The sequence below is a fragment of the Apteryx rowi genome, unplaced genomic scaffold (genome assembly GCF_003343035.1).
Source record: "Apteryx rowi isolate R43461 unplaced genomic scaffold, aptRow1 scaffold_55, whole genome shotgun sequence".
Lineage (NCBI taxonomy): Eukaryota > Metazoa > Chordata > Aves > Apterygiformes > Apterygidae > Apteryx > Apteryx rowi.
The window spans coordinates 618,596-637,797 of NW_020450816.1; the positions used below are offsets into that span (position 1 = coordinate 618,596).

General features: G+C 34.4%; 1 protein-coding gene across 1 annotated transcript in view; it reads left to right on the forward strand.

The window, feature by feature from the left end:
- Positions 1-631: 631 nt before the first annotated feature.
- Positions 632-19,202, forward strand: part of USP53 (ubiquitin specific peptidase 53) — a 31,142-nt gene continuing 12,571 nt past the window's right edge. The window contains exons 1-12 of the mRNA XM_026081454.1: positions 632-1,288; positions 3,738-3,830; positions 7,912-8,046; positions 9,564-9,677; positions 9,763-9,845; positions 10,173-10,278; positions 11,112-11,258; positions 11,719-11,868; positions 12,341-12,512; positions 13,362-13,511; positions 14,709-14,852; positions 15,108-15,840. Coding sequence (XP_025937239.1) covers positions 1,145-1,288; positions 3,738-3,830; positions 7,912-8,046; positions 9,564-9,677; positions 9,763-9,845; positions 10,173-10,278; positions 11,112-11,258; positions 11,719-11,868; positions 12,341-12,512; positions 13,362-13,511; positions 14,709-14,852; positions 15,108-15,840 — 2,171 coding nt within the window. The 5' untranslated portion in view covers positions 632-1,144. The remainder of the gene's footprint in view (positions 1,289-3,737; positions 3,831-7,911; positions 8,047-9,563; positions 9,678-9,762; positions 9,846-10,172; positions 10,279-11,111; positions 11,259-11,718; positions 11,869-12,340; positions 12,513-13,361; positions 13,512-14,708; positions 14,853-15,107; positions 15,841-19,202) is intronic.

Below are 19,202 nucleotides of genomic sequence, written 5' to 3' on the forward strand. Positions count from 1 at the left end.
TTTAATAATAAAACTAGATTATGAAGCATTTGTATAGCGTTTACTAGATAGTAATGCAGAATTTTGAGAACACAGTGCTAGCTGGGAATCCAGTCCTAGCATCTTAATCTTAAGACCTAGAAATATGTATCAGTTCATGCGATTTGTTGGGATATTGAAATCAAAGCCAGCTTAAGTTTTCAGGCGTTGAATAAAAATATTTATGTATTAGTACCCTTTTTTTTCTTTTAGATTTTGAGATTTGAAGTTAAAATGACACATCTGTATTATGTGGTCTTTTTCCAAGCTGTTGCTTATTTTTAGCATAATCCAACCTTTAAAGTAATTTGTGGGCTTCTATAGATGTATAATAATATATTGGGATATATTATTGGGATATAATTATAATTAATTATGGCAGATAGAATAATTGTTGTTTTTTCTGCCTTAAGAACAACATTTAAGTGGAAATAATTAACTTCTCTTCCTTGCTTATTGCATTTGCCTTTAAGTTTTTTTTTTTTTCAACTATGTTCTGTGATTTAGAAGGTCTTTAAAATTTTGGAAAAATGATGTATTTTTTCTGTGTTTTTTCCTATTATAGATTCACTGAAAAAGAATGAAATAAAACATGGAGTCTTCTAAACTGGAATATGTTTTGTGGGCCATAGTTAAAAGGAAAAAGAAGACAGAAGGAAATGAGAGAACAGGAGTATAATGCCTGTCAAGAATTTTCTATTTTTGTGATATGTCTAAACTCGTGACATAATATAACCCATGATTTACAGTAATACCTTACTGATATCTGTGGAAGGAGAAGACAGTTACTGTAGACCTTTCTTGAAAATAACTTTTATTCTAATAACTTTAGCTCTTAACATATTTTAAGTTTAACTGGACACCATATTTTTATGTGTTTTTTTTTTTGTTTTTTTCCTCTTTTTAGTCCCAGAGTTAAAAACTTTGTGTGGCTTTGCTTTAACTGACAAGCTGTTTCTGATAGATGGCCATCAGCTGCACACGGAATATTGACTTAAACCTCTGAAATGGTTACTGTGACAGAGTTGAATGGAATGCCATGACTTCAGAGCAATACTTTGCTTTGCACCCATCATATCCTTAAATATTTAAGTGTAAATAGTGCAACTCTAAAATCTAAAAAATAATGGCATGGGTGAAATTCTTAAGAAAACCTGGGGGTAACCTTGGAAAAGTTTATCAGCCTGGAAGTATATTGTCCCTGGCCCCCACAAAAGGCTTATTAAATGAACCAGGACAAAACAGCTGCTTTCTTAATAGTGCTGTTCAGGTAAGAAAATACTGTCTTTTAATTGGAGTTATTAAACAGTTCTAGTTTTGTAGCAGCTTACATGGTCATAGTAAAGAAAGTGCTCGCTTGGAAATGCTGTTTTTTACCATTTGTATTGCAGTATGTGTATTTTACAAAAAAATACATCATGCTTTTCAGTAGTTTGAATTTGGTTCTTAGTTCATTAAACTGTTTAATGATGCTATATGAGACAGTATAGCTTAGTTGAAAATGACTTTCCTGAACAAGAGATGGCTATTATAGAAACAAGAAGACTGTGTGGAAGTAGTTTTATTTGGCATTTGATTTTAAAGAATTGATTGTGAATGATAAATACTTATAGTTCTGCAAAAGGTGACAGTTTAAAAAAAGCATTTTGTTTTGCTTGCATGAATCAACACTAGCAAGAAAACGTTCATGTTTGAAAGCTTGCTCTTATGACTTTAAAACTTACTGCTTGAATTTTAAAGCTAATGTTTCTGTCAAATATAGTAAGCATTTTTATTACTTGGCAAAGCTTATAAGATGCTTCTTAAAGCGGGGCAGCCAGTACTACTATTATATTGAATAGCATATGATTTTTATTAAAATATTATTTTTTTTAGAATTAGCACACAAATCTGTGGGTTTTGGGTATATCAGAAGACGCAGATGTAGCTGAAAGCCTGTATTGCAGTCTTAGGAAAGTTTATGGGATGGGTAGAATATGAAATACACTTGATACCAAAGAAGTATGAGTTAGGATTCTTTTTACAGTTTAAATGCGTGTATATTACAGAGTTACTTCTTGAACATATATCTGCTTACACAATGTTCTTTTTTACATGAACTGTAAATGAAAATGTTGCCTCTTTAGATCTCTGAAGTATATTTTAATAGTATGATGGTGGTAGCACAAAAAAATTGAGCTTTTACAAGCCTTACTTATGACTGGGAATATGGGAATCTAATTAATTCTGTGACAGAGAAATGCTAACCTTTCCAGTTTTGCCTGTGGGTCAGAATATCAGCTGCAGTTTAATTTATAGTATAGGGTTTTTTTAATCTAAAAAGGTAAATTTTCAAATATTTTAAGATTTCTAGGATGTGCAAAAAAAGGGCGCAGAACAATATATCGTGTTGTAATGCTTTTTTTGCCCTGATTGAGAATTGTACAGAATTATTTGCCAAACTGGCAGAAGGCTTAATAGATAGATAGACTTTCTAAAAACCTGTAAGTCTTAGAAATGGTATACATTTAAATATAGATATATATACACACTTACGCACACCCCGTGTAACTATGGTGTGTATATATATTATGTTTAAAGCAAAAACAAACAGTGGATTCTGTAGAATGAATTTGCTGTTTTACATTGAATGGGAACAGCATGACCTATATTCTGTTTTAGTTTTACTGTTTTCCCTTAGGGTGCCCTAAAATTAAACTGTAAGTCATTTTTAGCTATAGTTTTAGACAATCCTACTCCTTCGCAACCTACTGCTGTTTATCAAACGGTGGCTGATAGGCTTCCTCCTTGTAAAAGGGCAGTCACAATTCCTCCTTGTGCTCCTTTCTTTTCTGTCCTTTTCTCCTCTGTTTAACCTTCAGAACTGAGGTTCTGACATTCATTTTCTAATATATCCTAATTCATTTTAGCATTTATATTTATAGATAGGATTTTTATTTTTCTGGATTTACAGCTGTTGTATTACTAGGCCTTTTGAAAACTGATTTGGGGGTTTGTTTTCTCTCTTTCTTTCTTTTTTTCTTTTTTAATGTGGTGACTATTTGAACTACTGCACTGGTTGTGTACCTAAGACAGTGGATACTGGAAGCAGTATACTGCAGCCAAACTGACATTACCTTTATATAAGGTAGTTAACACAAGGTAGAAACTCAAAATTGATAAAGCAGGAGTGGATTATTTTGATTTGTGAAAAACAAATATAATTCAACAATCATTGTAGTAAGAGAGCATGAGTATAGTGCAGGTTTAAGCTGCAATATTGTTCTCATTTTGCCTAGCAGTTCAATTTCCATGTCTTCATCTTTTTCATTTGAATGAAAGCACAGAGGAGGGAGGGAGGGGTAAAAATGAGGTAGAATCCATAGCCTTCTTTCTGTTTTAATTCCATAAAAAGAATATTACAACCTCTGCATGCAATTTAGCTTGCTGCTTGTTTCATTAAGAGTACTTCAACTTTTTCCACCCAAAACCCATTATTTTGAAGAAATTAAAAATGAGATCCACGTTTAATGAGTGGTGAATGCAAACCTTCCACTTTTGCCTCCACAATTTGCGAGACTAATAGAAAAGGACTGTCATTCTTGTAGTAATCATGGTGCTTATGTTGTACATGTTATGTGAAAATAAAAAAAATCAAAATTCTACTGTATGTTGTGGTGTTAAACTTTGAGAACCTTCAGAACACAGTCCTTATATTCTATGCAAATTTATTTTTATAGGTGTTATGGCAACTTGATATATTTCGGCGGAGTTTAAGAGGTTTAACTGGACACGTGTGTCAGGGAGATGCTTGCATATTTTGTGCTTTAAAGGTAAATAATGAATAATAATTTTCAGATAAGTCTTCATGTATTTTTCCTGTAAAGATCCTACAAAATGAAGAAAAAATAATTTTACTGAAAACTGATACTTTTTATATCCTGATCGTTCCTATGTCTGGGTGACTCTAAATGATTCTTCTAATAAAAAAAATATTTTCAGATTTGTAGATGTTTAACAGATACTTGGAAAAACTTTCTTCTGTTTGCAAGGTGCGCAAATTTTACAATCTGATTCTTTAAACCTAAAACTTTTGTATGTAATAAGACAGTGTAACCTATTTGAAAATTTCTAGCTAGCCTCTTAAAATTTTTTTTGCTTTTCTTTGCATGCATATATTTTTGCTCTTTCCTATAGTGTTTGCATACAGCTCTTCTATAACAACATTTCTGACTGATCAGGTCTCAATACATTTTTTTTTTTACTCAATACTTTTTTTTTTTTTTACTCAGTAGCTGATGGTAACTGTACTGAACTTAATTGTTCAGCTTGTTAGTAGTGAAAGGTACCACAGCTACTGGAAAATTAAAGAAAGCTGGTAACACTTCAGTGTTTGAAAATATGTCAAATCTACGTGTCTTAACTAGTGCATAAACCTTGCACTTCAAACAGTTCTGTAACTCCTCTGAGTTCTGTAAATGTTGAATTCTGTTAGCTTCTTACTGCTTTTACTGCACTGTTATTTGGCTGCCTGCAGTTACTGGGTAAGTAACTGTAAACAAGAGATATCTGTATAAGTAATAAAAATCCCAGTGAAAAACATGTGTGGGGTTATTTTTAAGTAATATGCACTTTTGCTTTCAGCGAAATTTGACAATAAAGCCACTCCTGGGATTCCAATACAGGACTGTAGATTATATAGTCAAATACTGTAGTAGATAGTCATAAACAGAACTGAGAATCACTCCTCTGGAGATGGAAAAGCAATTCACTGATGAAGTCTTTTTTGACTATGCTACATTGTAGGCAAGGATAAGCCAAATGCTTGTCAGGTGTTGCCACTTAGAGTTTATTTGTGCTATTTGCAGAGTTTCACAGACCAAAACATTTTACTGAGTGAGCATTTTGAGACAAGACCTGTTTTCAGTGATAATTATTTAATCTTTCAGGGGGTGTATAATCTATGTACTATGTGCAGTTCTTTCAGCCATTCTGAGAATTTGCCGTGGTTGCAATATAGCATAGCTGTTTTAGAGTGGGGAAGATGATGACTGCAAGTTGGGTGCTGCAAATAAGTTGTTGATAATTATGTTTACAGATATGGAAGGGTTTTCTACAAAGTGTGTTGGTAGTGTATGAGGAGAAGGGAGAGGGCAAAAGAAAGGATTAATATAAAAGGCAAATGGGAACTTACTATATTCTGGCAGTTCTGAGGATTTTTTTTTCCCCCCATAGTTTTTTTTATAAGATACCACTTTACTTCTTTTGTCTGGTTAAAATTGTTAATTTCAAAGAGCCAACATGACAAAGTAGGTTGTGGTACAACTACATGTATTCAAACCAACTTCCAGAGGCTCTTATTTCAACCTCTTCATAAGCTCTTGACTCTGCAGAACTCATTGGGGCTTTTTGTTTCACCAGTGTCTTGATGCACTTTGTGTTGTTCTGTGTGCTAAGCTGCACATTTGTTCTTGTTAGTACATAAAGTCCTGTATCTCAGGCATACCTCTGTTTTCAGGTGTAATCTTGTGTCTATCTTGGGATGGTAGTTCTTGTTCTTGGAATCTTGTTTGTGTGCATATTCACGTACGTATCTGATGTCAGAATGTAGAGTAACCTTTGTGGTCTGTTCCTTTTGATTTGACCCATGTTACATGTGAGGTTGTGGTCACAGAGTCTTGTTCAATGCTACATTGGAACTGCCTTTCAGAAAGATAGAGGTATTGAAGGGTGACAATTGCTGGACTGTATGTTTTGCACTACATCCTCTTAGTGACTTTCCTGTCTAATAGCTCATTGGTGAAATCACTGTAATCGCCTCAAGGTGTTCAGAAACATGAAGAAGGTATGCTGATGGTTTCTTGTAATTGAACCTGTTGAAAGGTGAAATAATGAACTGTTCCACTCCAGTGGTGCACTTATGCACACCAGTTACATTTTTTTTTTTCTTTCAAGCCAAACATACCACTTGCTGTACTCTAACACCCTGTCCTCCTTCCTGTGCTAATTGAGGATCTACTACAAAGTCAGATAGGTTTTGCATTGCTTCAAGTCACCTCCTAAAGCAACACACTAGCTTTAGCTGCTTCATAAAGCTGCTGTAATTTAGGACTTGTGATTTTCTTTATTCTTTCAAATATTTATTCTTGAGGGTTGTATTATTCCTGTGATGCATCTTCTTGTGCAGTATGTTTAAATGGCTCACCTGGTATTTTGAATTGCCCTGACTGTCAGGTTTTTCTGTTCTGATACTGCTTCTTATCAGTATTCTTGGGAATGCATTGCTGCCTGTTCCATAATTGGCTAGAAATGAACTGGCCACTGATTTAATAGTATAGTGGCAAACATTATAACTGCATGGCTGGCAGTCTGTGTATTGAACCAGAAACACTGCAGTTAACTTATTTGGAATTATCTGTCCTTAATCGTTATGTATACTACTGGTTTTGCTTTCTTGGATTATTAGAGATACTGGTTCAGTGATTCTGCTTGTTCTGTGTTCAGAACCTGCGATATTTTGATTTTTCCCGCAGTGTACCCCATTATCTCTTTTTTTGATTTTGTTCTGTGAGTTAAGTGTTCTTTTCTTCTCGGAATATCCCTAGAGCAGGACTTGGAGAAGTGCAGGTTGCTAAAATGAGTACATATCTGCATAACTCTGCTTATCTGCACTTTTTTTTTTTTTTAGCTGAACATGTAATGCTCTGTTGCATACMAAAAAAAAAAAAAAAAAGCTAGCAGCCAGAATGAGACTTGTTAAATATTTCAAAGCAGAGTTCACTTGTTTAGTAGATTATTATTAGATTACTATTAGATAATTACTATTAGATTAGACTTATTTTTTAATGTTTATACTGAGATACTGGCTGTAACTTTTATCAGTAGTTCCCATGAGAGGGAAGTTTAAACATTTGATAGTCACTTATACTGGTATGCATCGTGGTAAAACACTACTTTCTGTTAGCACTGAAACTTTGCATATCTGTTGTTTCTTTGTTTCCTCTGTCCAAAAGAATTTGTTACTTAGGACTATGTAAAGAATGAATACCCTCATTTATATTTTACATGATTCCTCTTGATTTGCTTTTTTGTCTGTATTTCTCTTTATTTTTCTCTAAAGTTTGTGACTTCAGAAAGTTCTTGACAATGGAATTCATCCTTTAACCTCTTCAAACTTTCTTTCATTCATTTAATAGCTTTTAACTTTGAGTTCTGTTAAAACTGACCTCTCCTACTTGCTAAATAATGAGGTCACTTGCCAACATACCTCTCTGCCAAAATGAAGTAGCCTGTCTGTCCTGAGAAAGGAAGAAAAAAAATCAAATGCAATTTATTTTAATGTTCTGGAGCTGCAGATATTGACCTGTTCTCTTGTCTTGCTGCAGGTTCAATAGATTCAACATTCTATATAACTTATAGGAAGCTTTTTTGCATATCTATCATTTCAATAAAGATACATTCAATTTGAAGTAGTAATATAAATGTTGTGTCATTTAATGAATGATAGATATAATACCTCTCAGATTAGTTTAACATGCCCTATGAAGTGCACACTATCTGTAAGGAGAAGATACTTATGCATGAGTGGCTATTCCAGTGGCTAGATTTTAAAAGCTACATAATTACAAACTGTGGCTTGTGCTGCTTCTGTGAGCTGAATTCAATCGCTTGCATTTTTATATACTTCTATGTTTTTTTTCTACTGGATTGAGGTTCAGTTTGGTAACCTTTTTATAATGGAACAAGTAACAATGACAACACAGAACTTGAGTAACTTTGGGAGAAATTAATCTATTTATACACATTTTATGTATTTGCTGTTTGGGCATGCTACATAAGAACTGATGTATTTGAATATAACAATAGTGTCTAGCCAAGTGGCTAATGAAGCTAGGTAACCATATTTCTTCCTAGGCAATTTTTTCACAATTTCAACACAGTCGAGAGAAAGCACTCCCATCAGATAATATGAGACATGCCCTGGCAGAAAGTTTTAAGGATGAACAGCGTTTTCAGCTTGGATTCATGGATGATGCAGCAGAGTGCTTTGTGAGTATTCTTTGTGATAGCCAAGTAAAGTCATGCTAGTTTTGTGCCAAGAATGGCAAGCTGGGCCATTGTTTTGGTAGCTCCAGCCTCACAGGTGGGATACAAGTGATGTAATACTGTTGGTCTTACTGGCGTTGGTTTATGGGGATATAGATATATGGAAAAGTGTTTGGCAGCATGGGATGGAGTAATCTTGTGTTTGCTCCATACTTTCCTCCCTAGATCTGTAGCTCAGGCAGAAGGATATGTGAAACATCTCTATAGGTCAGTGAGGATGAGTTATTAATTGCTCCCAAAAGTTTTTTGATGGAGAGAAGGGTTATCTTCTCTGGGAAAAGAGTAATCTATAAGTTTGCATATTTAGTGTACCCCTCCAAGTATTCTCTCATCACATACTGAAAGATGTTTTATTGCAACTAGTCACCTTCTCTTCACTCTCTTCTGAAGAAGCCTCTAGTAAGAATTCCATTTTCTTATCTGAGAATGAATGAGTACTGGATTTTGAGGATCTTGCCTCTTGCTACAATGGCTTTCTGCTTTTACTAGGAGTCTTACTGAAAAACACGAACTGTCAATATGGATATAAAAGAATATTCAAGATAAAATAGAGCTTGGGTAAAGAAGCTTTTCTAGGAAGCCCTGCATTCAACCCTTTAGATTTAGACAATGAAAATTTTTCACCTTAAAGAAATTCAATGTCATTCTCCAGAGACAGTTTTGAGAGCCAGAAAATATGGTTGTTACTTTGATTACTTTTAGCTTTGGACATCCTCTGCAAAAGACCAACAAATGAATACTTGCCTGATGCATTTTCAAATAGGTGGGTCGATACAGTCAAGGTCTCCTCAGAGGTGGCATCCTCAGTTCTCACAGACAGCTTAATGGACTGCAGTCACCAAAGAGAATCTCTGATTAGTGCTCCATCTTACCAGAATGTGTTTGGACCTCTGAAGGAATCAGCTTCCTAAATTACCTGAGTAGATGCACTTCTTCCAACTACCTCTGGCATTTTTGATAAAAGAGAACAATTGGCCATGCTGATTAAGGGAGCCAGACTGATGACAATCACAGTACTATTTAGAAAAGAGTTTTAGTTTTAAAAAGTGAGACTTGGGATGGGATCAGGCATGTGCTATTTCTGAGCTTTTTCCAGGCCTCTGTCAGCAGTACTCCGATCCAAAGAATTTTTCAGGAATTGCATGCAATGTGATTAATATCCTGTCTTGCTATAATAACTCTATTTCTTTTTTCCTTGAAAATTCATTTCCTTTGAAGGAGAACGCACTCCAGAAGAACAGTTGGATAACTTTTGTCTAGTGCTGTTTTGCTGATGTTTGGAAACCTTTAGGTGAAGAGAATTCACACTCACTTCACTGTGAATAGAGACAGAATTAAATATGTTTTTAGCTTATAGGTGGCCCTTTTGGAGCAAAGGTAAACAGTTGCTGGAGTATTAGACTGTAGTGTTGATTGTGGATTCTGACTTCATCAGTTCACTTCATATTATTTCTATTTAGGAAAATATCCTTGAGAGGATTCATTTTCACCTAGTGCCAAACAGTGAAACAGATATGTGCACTTCAAAATCCTGTATCGCTCATCAGAAGTTTGCTATGACGCTGTATGAACAGGTCAGACATTTATTTCATTGCTTTAACAGATAACTTATTTTTGCTGTCATGAGTAAATAAAAACTAATGAATTTTATTTTTGTAGTGTGTATGTCGCAGTTGTGGAGCATCATCAGACCCATTGCCTTTTACGGAGTTTGTGCGTTATATTTCTACCACAGCCCTGTGGTAAGAGCTTTTAATCTCCTTTCCATCTCATTTTTCTGTGTACACCCTCCCAGTAATAATCAAAACGTGCCAGGCAAATTCTGCAAATGTTAACATGAATCACTTAATTTTTGCTTGTTAAAACGTGCTTTGAGATTCTGTTCAAAAATAACATTTGGATTTCAAAAGCAAGTTATCGAGCTTGACAAAAAGAATATGCATTGCTGCTGTTTCATATTGTCTCTGAATTTTTTCCTTTTAGTCATAAGATATAGTTGAGAGTTAGCTGAAATCTGTTTACTCTGAAGAGTTATCTACAGAGAATTTATTCCCATTTCTTTTTTACAGTAATGAAGTAGACAGAATGATGGAAAGGCATGAACGTCTCAAGCCAGAAATGTTTGCAGAATTGCTGCAAGCAGCAAATACTTCTGATGACTACAGAAAGTGTCCTGTAAGTAAACAAAGACGTTGCATTACTCTGGTTAAGATACAAGGGAGGATCATCCAGGATATTAAATCAGGCTTAAATTATTCCCCTAAAAGAAGGAGAACCAGCGGCTACTTCAGTGCAGTCTAGCTTAGGGTAGGAAAGCCCTTAAATTTTTATTCTATGCTCCCGATAGGGATAAACTCTGTATTGTAGGTGCAAGGAGCCAGTTAGAAAATCAGGGTATTAGATCCTTGCTTTATTCTTCACTCTATGTCAAATGTATAGCTAGTTGTCTTTGATTAATCTGAATAGGTGCATTGTCTGAGTGAAACTGCTTTAGTTCTTATATACTGTAGGAGCAACAACTTGACAAAATAGTCTTCCATTGGAATAATATTGTGCATATATTGACAAAAATAGTCTCTTTCAGGTGGTGATTATGCTTCATCCCTTTCTTCCTTAAACAGTTCCATTTTGAATACTCATAGTTTAGGAAACATAGAAAAGTACACAAGAAAGTACAGAAATAAGCTTAAATGATGAAAATGGTGTGTGGGGGGGACAAAATAAAAATTGTAATAGTGACTTACAGTTTTTAGAGATTTCTATTTTAAGATGATTATTGGACATAGAAGTTTAGCTGTCATCTTCATCAGTGTTTTATGGTATTTATATAAAAAAGTGATGAGGAATGTTACCTTTGAATTGTTAGCAGCAAACAGAATTAAATTTCAGAACTGGAAGTTATGGAATTATTTTGTTCTATTTTTTTTTCTAGTAACTCAACTTTGAATTTCCAGGGTTTTTGCATTTTTTTTTTTTTTTTACCCTCTACTTCTTTTCTTTTCTTCTAGAGTAACTGTGGTCAAAAAATAAAAATTCGTCGTGTTCTTATGAATTGCCCTGAGATTGTCACAATTGGTTTAGTCTGGGATTCAGAACACTCTGACCTGACAGAAGAGGTTATGCGGAATCTGGCAACACAACTTTATCTTCCTGGGGTATCTGACCTAAAACTAAATGAATGAACTGCTTATTCTAGAATTTCATTATATGTTTCTAAAAAAAAAAAAAAATTAACTTCAAAGCTTGTCTGCTTCTGGTTTCCTTTACAATGTAATTCCTGATGTAGTTTTTGTGAGAGAAAAAAATAGTGTTGGTCTGAGACCTAATTACAGAGGTGAACGTAGGTGAGTTTCTGGTTGAAAATCTAGGAGTGTCTTGTTCAATTTCAAATTTGTGGAATTATTCTTGAGAATTATTGTTTTGCCCTATTAACCATGTGAATATAAATGTTGTAATAGACCTAATAAGTGCAAAAATCATTATTTAATTCATTAAAAATTATATAACGCAAGAGGATATTTAATACCAACTGCCTTGGTGAAATTCCAGTAGTAGTTCTAAATGTTAATGCTAAGTGTTTTACACATATTTGAAATTACGTAATCATTTTTACAGCTCTTCTATAGGGTTACAGATGAAAATGCCAAAAACAGTGAACTTTTTCTTGTGGGAATGATTTGCTACACAAGCCGACATTACTGTGCCTTTGCCTTTCACACCAAGAGTTGCAAGTGGGTGCTGTTTGATGATGCTAACGTAAAAGAGGTAAATTTTGTTTTTACTGCTACCAGATCTTTACTTTCCTAGAATGCATTCTTCTGACACTAAACTTGAATCAAATAAATATCATTATTTTCATAAGTCTTTATTTTCATTAATCAGTTTTTACAAATCAATTTTAGAACTGAATGCACCACTTTTCTATTCTCCAAATGCTGGACGTTTTTGATTGTTAGTATAGTTCTTGTTTACTTTTGAATTTGTATTCTTCTTTAGGAAAAAGAAGAAAAAAAAAAAAAGATTATTGATGGCTATATTCATAGTGTTGGTGTTCTGATTGCTAACCTGTAAATGTTGGTGCTGGCTTCTTGCCACAAGTTACATATACTCATGGGCTAGAGTGTTAAATTTTAATGTAGTTTTTGGAATTAGGCATTCAGTACCTGTAGCTTATTAAATTATTTTTTCCTTAATTAGATTCAATGATTTTGATGGAAATAGAATTTTTTTTTCTTAGATTGGAACAAAATGGAAAGATGTGGTCTCCAAGTGTATCCGATGTCACTTTCAGCCATTGTTGCTATTTTATGCTAACCCAGATGGCACAGCTGTATCTCCAGAAGATGCCCCAAAGCAGATTATTCACTGGTCTCAATACAAAGCAGCAGGAGGAAATGGGGAGGACTTAGGTAATGAAGTTTTTTTGTCTTTAAATTTTAACAACACAATCTCAATTATATTTATAAAATGTGAATTTTAAAGGAGGAGTAACACATTAGCTGCCTAGCTCTTAAATGTCTTTTTCAATAATTGTCTAAAATGTCTCAAAAGATTAATGTGTATATCTAATATTAGAATTTTCTGTTTTGCATCTGATAAGGAAATACAAATTGAGGCATATGGGTCATGGGGGAAAAAATTATCTTCTGTTGTAGATTGTTTGGTCATAGTTAAAGTTACATGTAAAATAGTTATTTCAGAAGAAAATCTTAGTATATTTGTATATGCAGATGTTATATCTGTACTTGTGTATTTAAAATACCCTTAAAAGTACTGTAAAACAGGTATTTTAGGTAAAACAATATAAATATATTCATATTATATCCATATTTTATATATAAAAATATTGGCGTATGTGTATGTGCATATATATCCATATACACACACAGACACTAAATGCCAATTCAGAACCTAAGGAAAGATCAGGAGAAGCTGCAGGAAACTTCTTTTCTCACAGATTCTTATACTGGAGGCCTCAGCATGTAAGAATTCAGTTCTTTGGTACTATAGTTTCTGCTGCTTTCTCTTTTTAACAATAACATACACATAAAATAAAAGGCAAATTAGATTTGACCTATTCCTTTGCACATAATGAGCTGCAATTGGATGTAGGCTGCTTCAGGGAAGAAGGAATTAAAGTTATCCCATTGCAGTCTACCATTATAAATATGGCAGTCTTTTCATATATTTGAACTTAGATGTTGGGAACCTTAAATTAGGAAGCCTTTCATTTCTGAAGGTAGATATTCCTTTGATAGGATTTGAAAAGCATTCTGCTCCTAAACCAGACCACACGAAAGAGAATGGAATTGGAGACACTGCTAATCAAAAGAGTAATAAAAAACTTCAGCCAAATAATACAGCATTCAGTAGAAGCCATATTCAAGCTAGTGGTGGTAGAGGTCCGGGTATGTACCTTTTTTACTTTTATTTATTTTTTTCCTCCAAATACATGGCTTATTATGAAGTAATTTCAGTCAATAGCTTTTCAGACCTGTCCTAACCTTCAGACTAGAATTATTTCTAAAGGAATAATTCCATCACTGATTTTAATGCATCTGTGAATAGCAACTAATGGTTAAGTAATGTCTGTTGTGCAGTATTAACTTTTCTGTTATACGTCTATACTTCTTTTTAACTGTCCCTTATTATTCCTGTACTAAAGTGGTTCTCAAGATTTTGGTCCATTTCACAAACATCACCATGCCTTCTAATTATATTGTCAATTAAAATATATGTTAAAAAGTTGATTTGGTCCTGTGATGCATGTGGTGTGGCTCTGTGGATCATTAGCTATTTGAGGAACACTGTTTACCACCAGTATTGTGATAGGCACTGTTATTTTTAGTCCTGTAATTTAACTGACTTTTATTTTATTTTTGGAAAGAATAGTAAATAAGTTATGCTTTATACCTATTTAAAAATCCATTCTATCTGTAAATTAAATTTCCAAGTGAAGCAAGCTGTAAAAAGTCCTATGAGGAGTGACTTCTGTGTTACTTGCCTGTGCCTCTGCTCCGAGCTCCTCATACTGTTTAAGATGAGAGATGGTGGTTCCTTTTGAGAGATCTATTTCTCTTCTTTTTTTAGTGCTGAATTCCTGAGAATGCTCAGCTTGATAGCTCTCTTTTTTTGATGAGATGAAGACCCAGAAATGGTACTGGGAAATGGAGTCACTCTTAAAAACAACAAATCACTTCACTACTTTCTTAAAAATAAAACTTCACGTTTAGACAAGATTAAACGTGGATTCATTTCTTTTTTCAGTATGATTCCCAAAACTTGATGTAAATAGTATATGGTTTGAGCATTCAAGCTTAATAACTAAGATGAGTTTGCAAGATGTGCATTTGTAAGACAGGTTTGACTTACTGCTACTTTGGTTGCTTTTAATAGGTATCTTTAATGGACCGCTTGCAGATGTCTATGCACTTATATCTATAATATACACCTTACCTTGGCTTAGGAATCTGTGGTATATAATTTTGTAGTCTTTTTAAGAAATATTAATATTAAAATCTAAATTTTATGGTACATAAATATAATTGTGTTTTGATCATGACTTTTTAATAATAAATTTTGACAAATGAAATACTTTTTTGCAGCTAAGTTAGGTTACAGTGATCAAAAGGACAGGCTAAAGGACATATCCAGAGAGTGTGCTCAGAAAGCTGCTGATATGAAAAACTTCTCATCTTTACGAAAAGATGGAGACAGAGGACTGAGAAAAGAATCTGGGAGACAAAGAGGTACGTTTTAAAAATATGAATGGAGAATCAATGGGTTGAATAGGTTTTTAGCCTCAACTTTAGCTGTGTTAATTTTTTTCTCTTTTTAAGAGAAAAGGTCATAACATTAAAGTTTCTTATTGTTCAATATTCTGAAATAAATACCGATTTTTGTTGAGTTTGAGATAGCATAAGAAAAATATGTAGGATAATGATATCAAAGTTAAATATTAACAAGAAGTTTAATGGAGCTTTTTTTTCCCCCCCCCTTGTAAGATTTGATTGGGGAAGATCGTTCCAATTTTAAGTCAGGGTCTCCTCCAGTTGAAAATGGACTTAGACAATATACTAATCAGCGCATATACAACAGCCAGGGAAGAGGACCTTATAAGCATGACAGTGCACCTCACCAAGCCAAGCTTTCTGTGCAAGTGCTAGGATCGAATAAAACAGAAGCTTTTCCTGCTGGGGAGAAGGTGATGATCAGGACCCGGCCTGATGGTGTCACTGGCTATGATACAGACAGCAGCCAAGACTCTAGGGACAAAGGAAGTAGCAGCAGCAGCAGAAGCAGAAGTAAAGGTTGGAAACCCATGCGGGAGACACTAAATGTAGACAGCATTTTCAGTGAGACTGAGAAGAAGCAGCATAGCCCAAAACATAAAGCAAATCCAAACTGTAAATCTAAGCATGAAAGAGAGCGGAGCTTTAACCATTGGCTGAAAGAGAACCAACTCCAGAAAGGTTTAATGACTATATATGAAGATGAAACAAAACAAGATACAGGAAGTCGAAGCTCTTTGGATTCAGAGGGAAAAGGGAATGCTGAAAAAGTCAAAGGATTTACAGAGAGAAAAATCCATGGTGATAACTGGCAAATGCAGAGGACAGAATCTGGATATGAAAGCAGTGATTATGTCAGCAATGGATCTGCAAATCTGGACTCACCTGTTATTGAGGGAATCTGCCCAGCAGATGTCAAGAACGTTAAAGAAAGCATTTCCTGCAGGTAATGCTAATGCTCTTAAGAACTTGCATAGATTGTCTTAATGGAGAAGTATGCTGTTCTAATCTTCATGTGGTGTTTCAATTGCAGTTGAGATGATGTGCTTTTGGAACTTTCTGTTCTTTAGGTCTTTTATGTAGAAAACTAGCAACATATCTAGAAATACAGGTGCAGACAGTTTTGTTTTAATTTTACCTGCACTCTGAGGCTGCAACACTATTTAGTTCTGTTGGAAGGCATTGAGCCACATTATTATGGCACTGAGCCAGAACTACTAAATCCTGCTGAGGAGTGGGATGTGTTAATTTGGAGTAATTGCTGCACTACTTTAGTTAAAAAATTTTTTAGGCTGTAGGTAACTTGGCATCTGTAATGGAATACTGCTGACTGTACAAATCATACGGGTGTATCCTGGAAAAGGCTAAAAAAGGTTCCTGGAATATATGAAGTTATATTGGTAAAGTGCAAATTTCGTTGATATAAAATCCTGCATAATTGCTCTAAATTTTATGTCTGTTAAAGTTGTATTGACAGGTCCCTGATGGAAAAATGGGTATGTTAGTAGATGAATCATATATATTGTTACTAGTCATCGTTCTGGAATTTAGATTTCTAGAATGTCTCGGGTATATATTGATCACTTGATAATACATTGAGTGAGATGTTTGAAATAAATCTTTGCTGAAAAGTGTAGTGTAAAATTTAAAAAAACTGAGCAAAAAATGCAAGTAGTAGACAAATTTTATTAAACTTCTTAAACTGCTATACTCTGTAATAACAAATATAAAGGTATCAGCCTTCCAGCTGCTGTTTTCTGCATTGTGTGTTAAATTGTATACAGAATTTAGTTCTTAATAGAATCTGTACTTCTTCCGAATCTTGTTCAAGATTTAAAAAGCACATTTATTAGACCAAGCTGAGTCACAAGTCATTGCTAGGTTTGAGCAAATTTTTGGACATATATTTTCACCTAAAGATTTTATTTTATTTTATTTTTTAACTGGGGAAGAGAGTAGCAAATACCAGGAGTGAAATGCTCTGAGTTCTCTAAGTGGACATGCAGTTTTTAAAATGTATTCATAAAATATATAGCAAGTTATCAAAGCAAAATATTCATTTAAAGCATTCATAATACAGATTCTGGGTGAAATGAGATGTCTCTGATTACTTTGGAGCTGTGAGCAAGCAAAATTAATAATTTGCTTAGTTCTTATTTTCCAAGGGAATTATTTTATTTGGTATCTAGAAGCATAAATAAGGACGTAAAAATGGCTATACTGTGGTAAGATCGAAGGTTCATCTAGCCTGCATTTGGCCAGTACCAGTAGCTGGTAGCAGCTGCTTATGGAAAGAGTAAAGCAGGCAACAGATAAGAATTGTATTTCCTGGGTGTATTCTCCCAACCTGTGCTATTCAGCTGCTCTATGGACTTTCTGAACTGAAGGTTGTGCCTTATGGTACATGCTTAAAATGTATGGAGGTATGTGTTTAAAATACGCTTTGTACTCCATGCCTTTATGTCTTGCTCTCCCCCCACCCCTGATCCTTTCCCCTCCAACCAACTGAACAAAACCTCACCATACAGAAACCCCATGGGCTGCTTTTGAATACTAATACAAGCATGTATAAATCCATTCTGAGCCTCGTTTATGCTTTCAGTGTCTACAGTCTCCTCTAACAGTGATTTCCAATTTAACTATGCCTCATGTAGGGAAGGCACTTTTTTTTTTTTTAAAATGTCTGATAAATAACTTAATGGGATGCCCAAGTGCTGCTTGTATGTTATTGTATGAGAGAGAACCTGGTAGGTTTAAGTAACTTAGTTCATTAAGAATCTACTTTCACTATGGCTTAAAAATTTTTCAAGTTAGGAAAAAAAGCCATTCTTTATCAAAATACAAGTGACTTCTTGGACCATTCAGTTTCGGAAGGATGTTACGTGATTGACTGTTGGAGTTGACTGACAATACCTGCTAGTTTCCTTCCAGCTGGTTAGACTTTAGTCTCATAAAAATAAAAGAATATAAATGAATTGCTTGCAAGTTCTTTTAGAAGGTGGAGAAATGACTTAGTTTTTTGTTTTCTGTTAGGTTGTTTCTCCCTTCTTCCTGGTTCTTTCAGTATTTTTCTTATTTTCCTGTCCTTTCAATAAGAGACGTTGTAAAATTGTCACTGTGTAACTCTGACCCTGCCTTATCCTTGGAGAAGGCAGGAACTGACAGGGTGTTTGTCAGCTGCTTATCTGGATTGGTAACGCACATTTCTTGCTTAACTAAAACAGAAAGATTTATTAAAATGAAAAGATTTACTAAACCTACTGGGTTTATTTTACTCGAGTCTACTACTGTAACCTTCCAGCATGAGTTTGAGAAAAAGCTTTTAAATGAAAATTCATGTAACAGGGTGTGAATGAAAGACACAGTGTCAGTCACAGCTTACAGGAATGATGTGTTGCAACAAGCGGTAATAATGAGTAGCTAAATGCCAAACTAGGAGAATGGATAGCAAGCTAAAATGTTAGCTAACAGGTTTCAGGTACTTAAGATATTGATACTGATGAGATTTTTGCATTTTTAGAAAACTTAGGCTTGTCATAGTCAGATACTGCTGTATGTTTAACCCCAAGATATTCAGGGTGTAAACTATTAGCACTGAAAAATGCGTTTGTTTTGGACATGGGTGGTACTGATGATAAATTGGAAACCATGTGTACTGCATGGATGATAGTATTTTGCTGCATTTAAGGGTGGGGGGGAGGGAATGGAAGGGAAAATTTTCAAATAAATGGAATTGGATGCCTAATGCTATCTGTGCCTTTAGAAAATCACTTTTTTATTTTAAAACTGTCATGTTTTCTTGGTTTTCTCTGTTAGTAAGCACTTTTTGAAATTCTTATGCTTTTGGTTTTTTTTTAAATGAGAAAAAGTACAGTTGGCAGTTCTTTCTCATAGGCAGTACGTTATTTTTTGTGTTAACTTTGGTCTTTATTAAGCAGAGTGATATGATACTAAAAGGTGAGTTTTCTTGATCTTATGTGCTGTGTATTAGGCATTTTGCTGTTACACTGGGTAGGGCTGCCAGTCTCCAGACTAAACTGAGAACATCAGCTTCACAAGCTCTGTTTTTCTCTTGCCCACATTAAAGAATTCAGCTGATCCTAAACTTTTGTGTTTCAGCACAGCCTGCCACATGTGGAAGCTGTGTTAAAAATATTCAAGGACTACCCCACTATCTTATCTCACATATAGTGCATGTTTTAGCAAAAAGTGTGATAGAATGATGAGAAGGAAGGCCAAATTTTCACATAGAAAGGCAAAGTTGGTCTTTTTAAAGCTTGTCGTATTGTATGCATGTTTGTGATCATG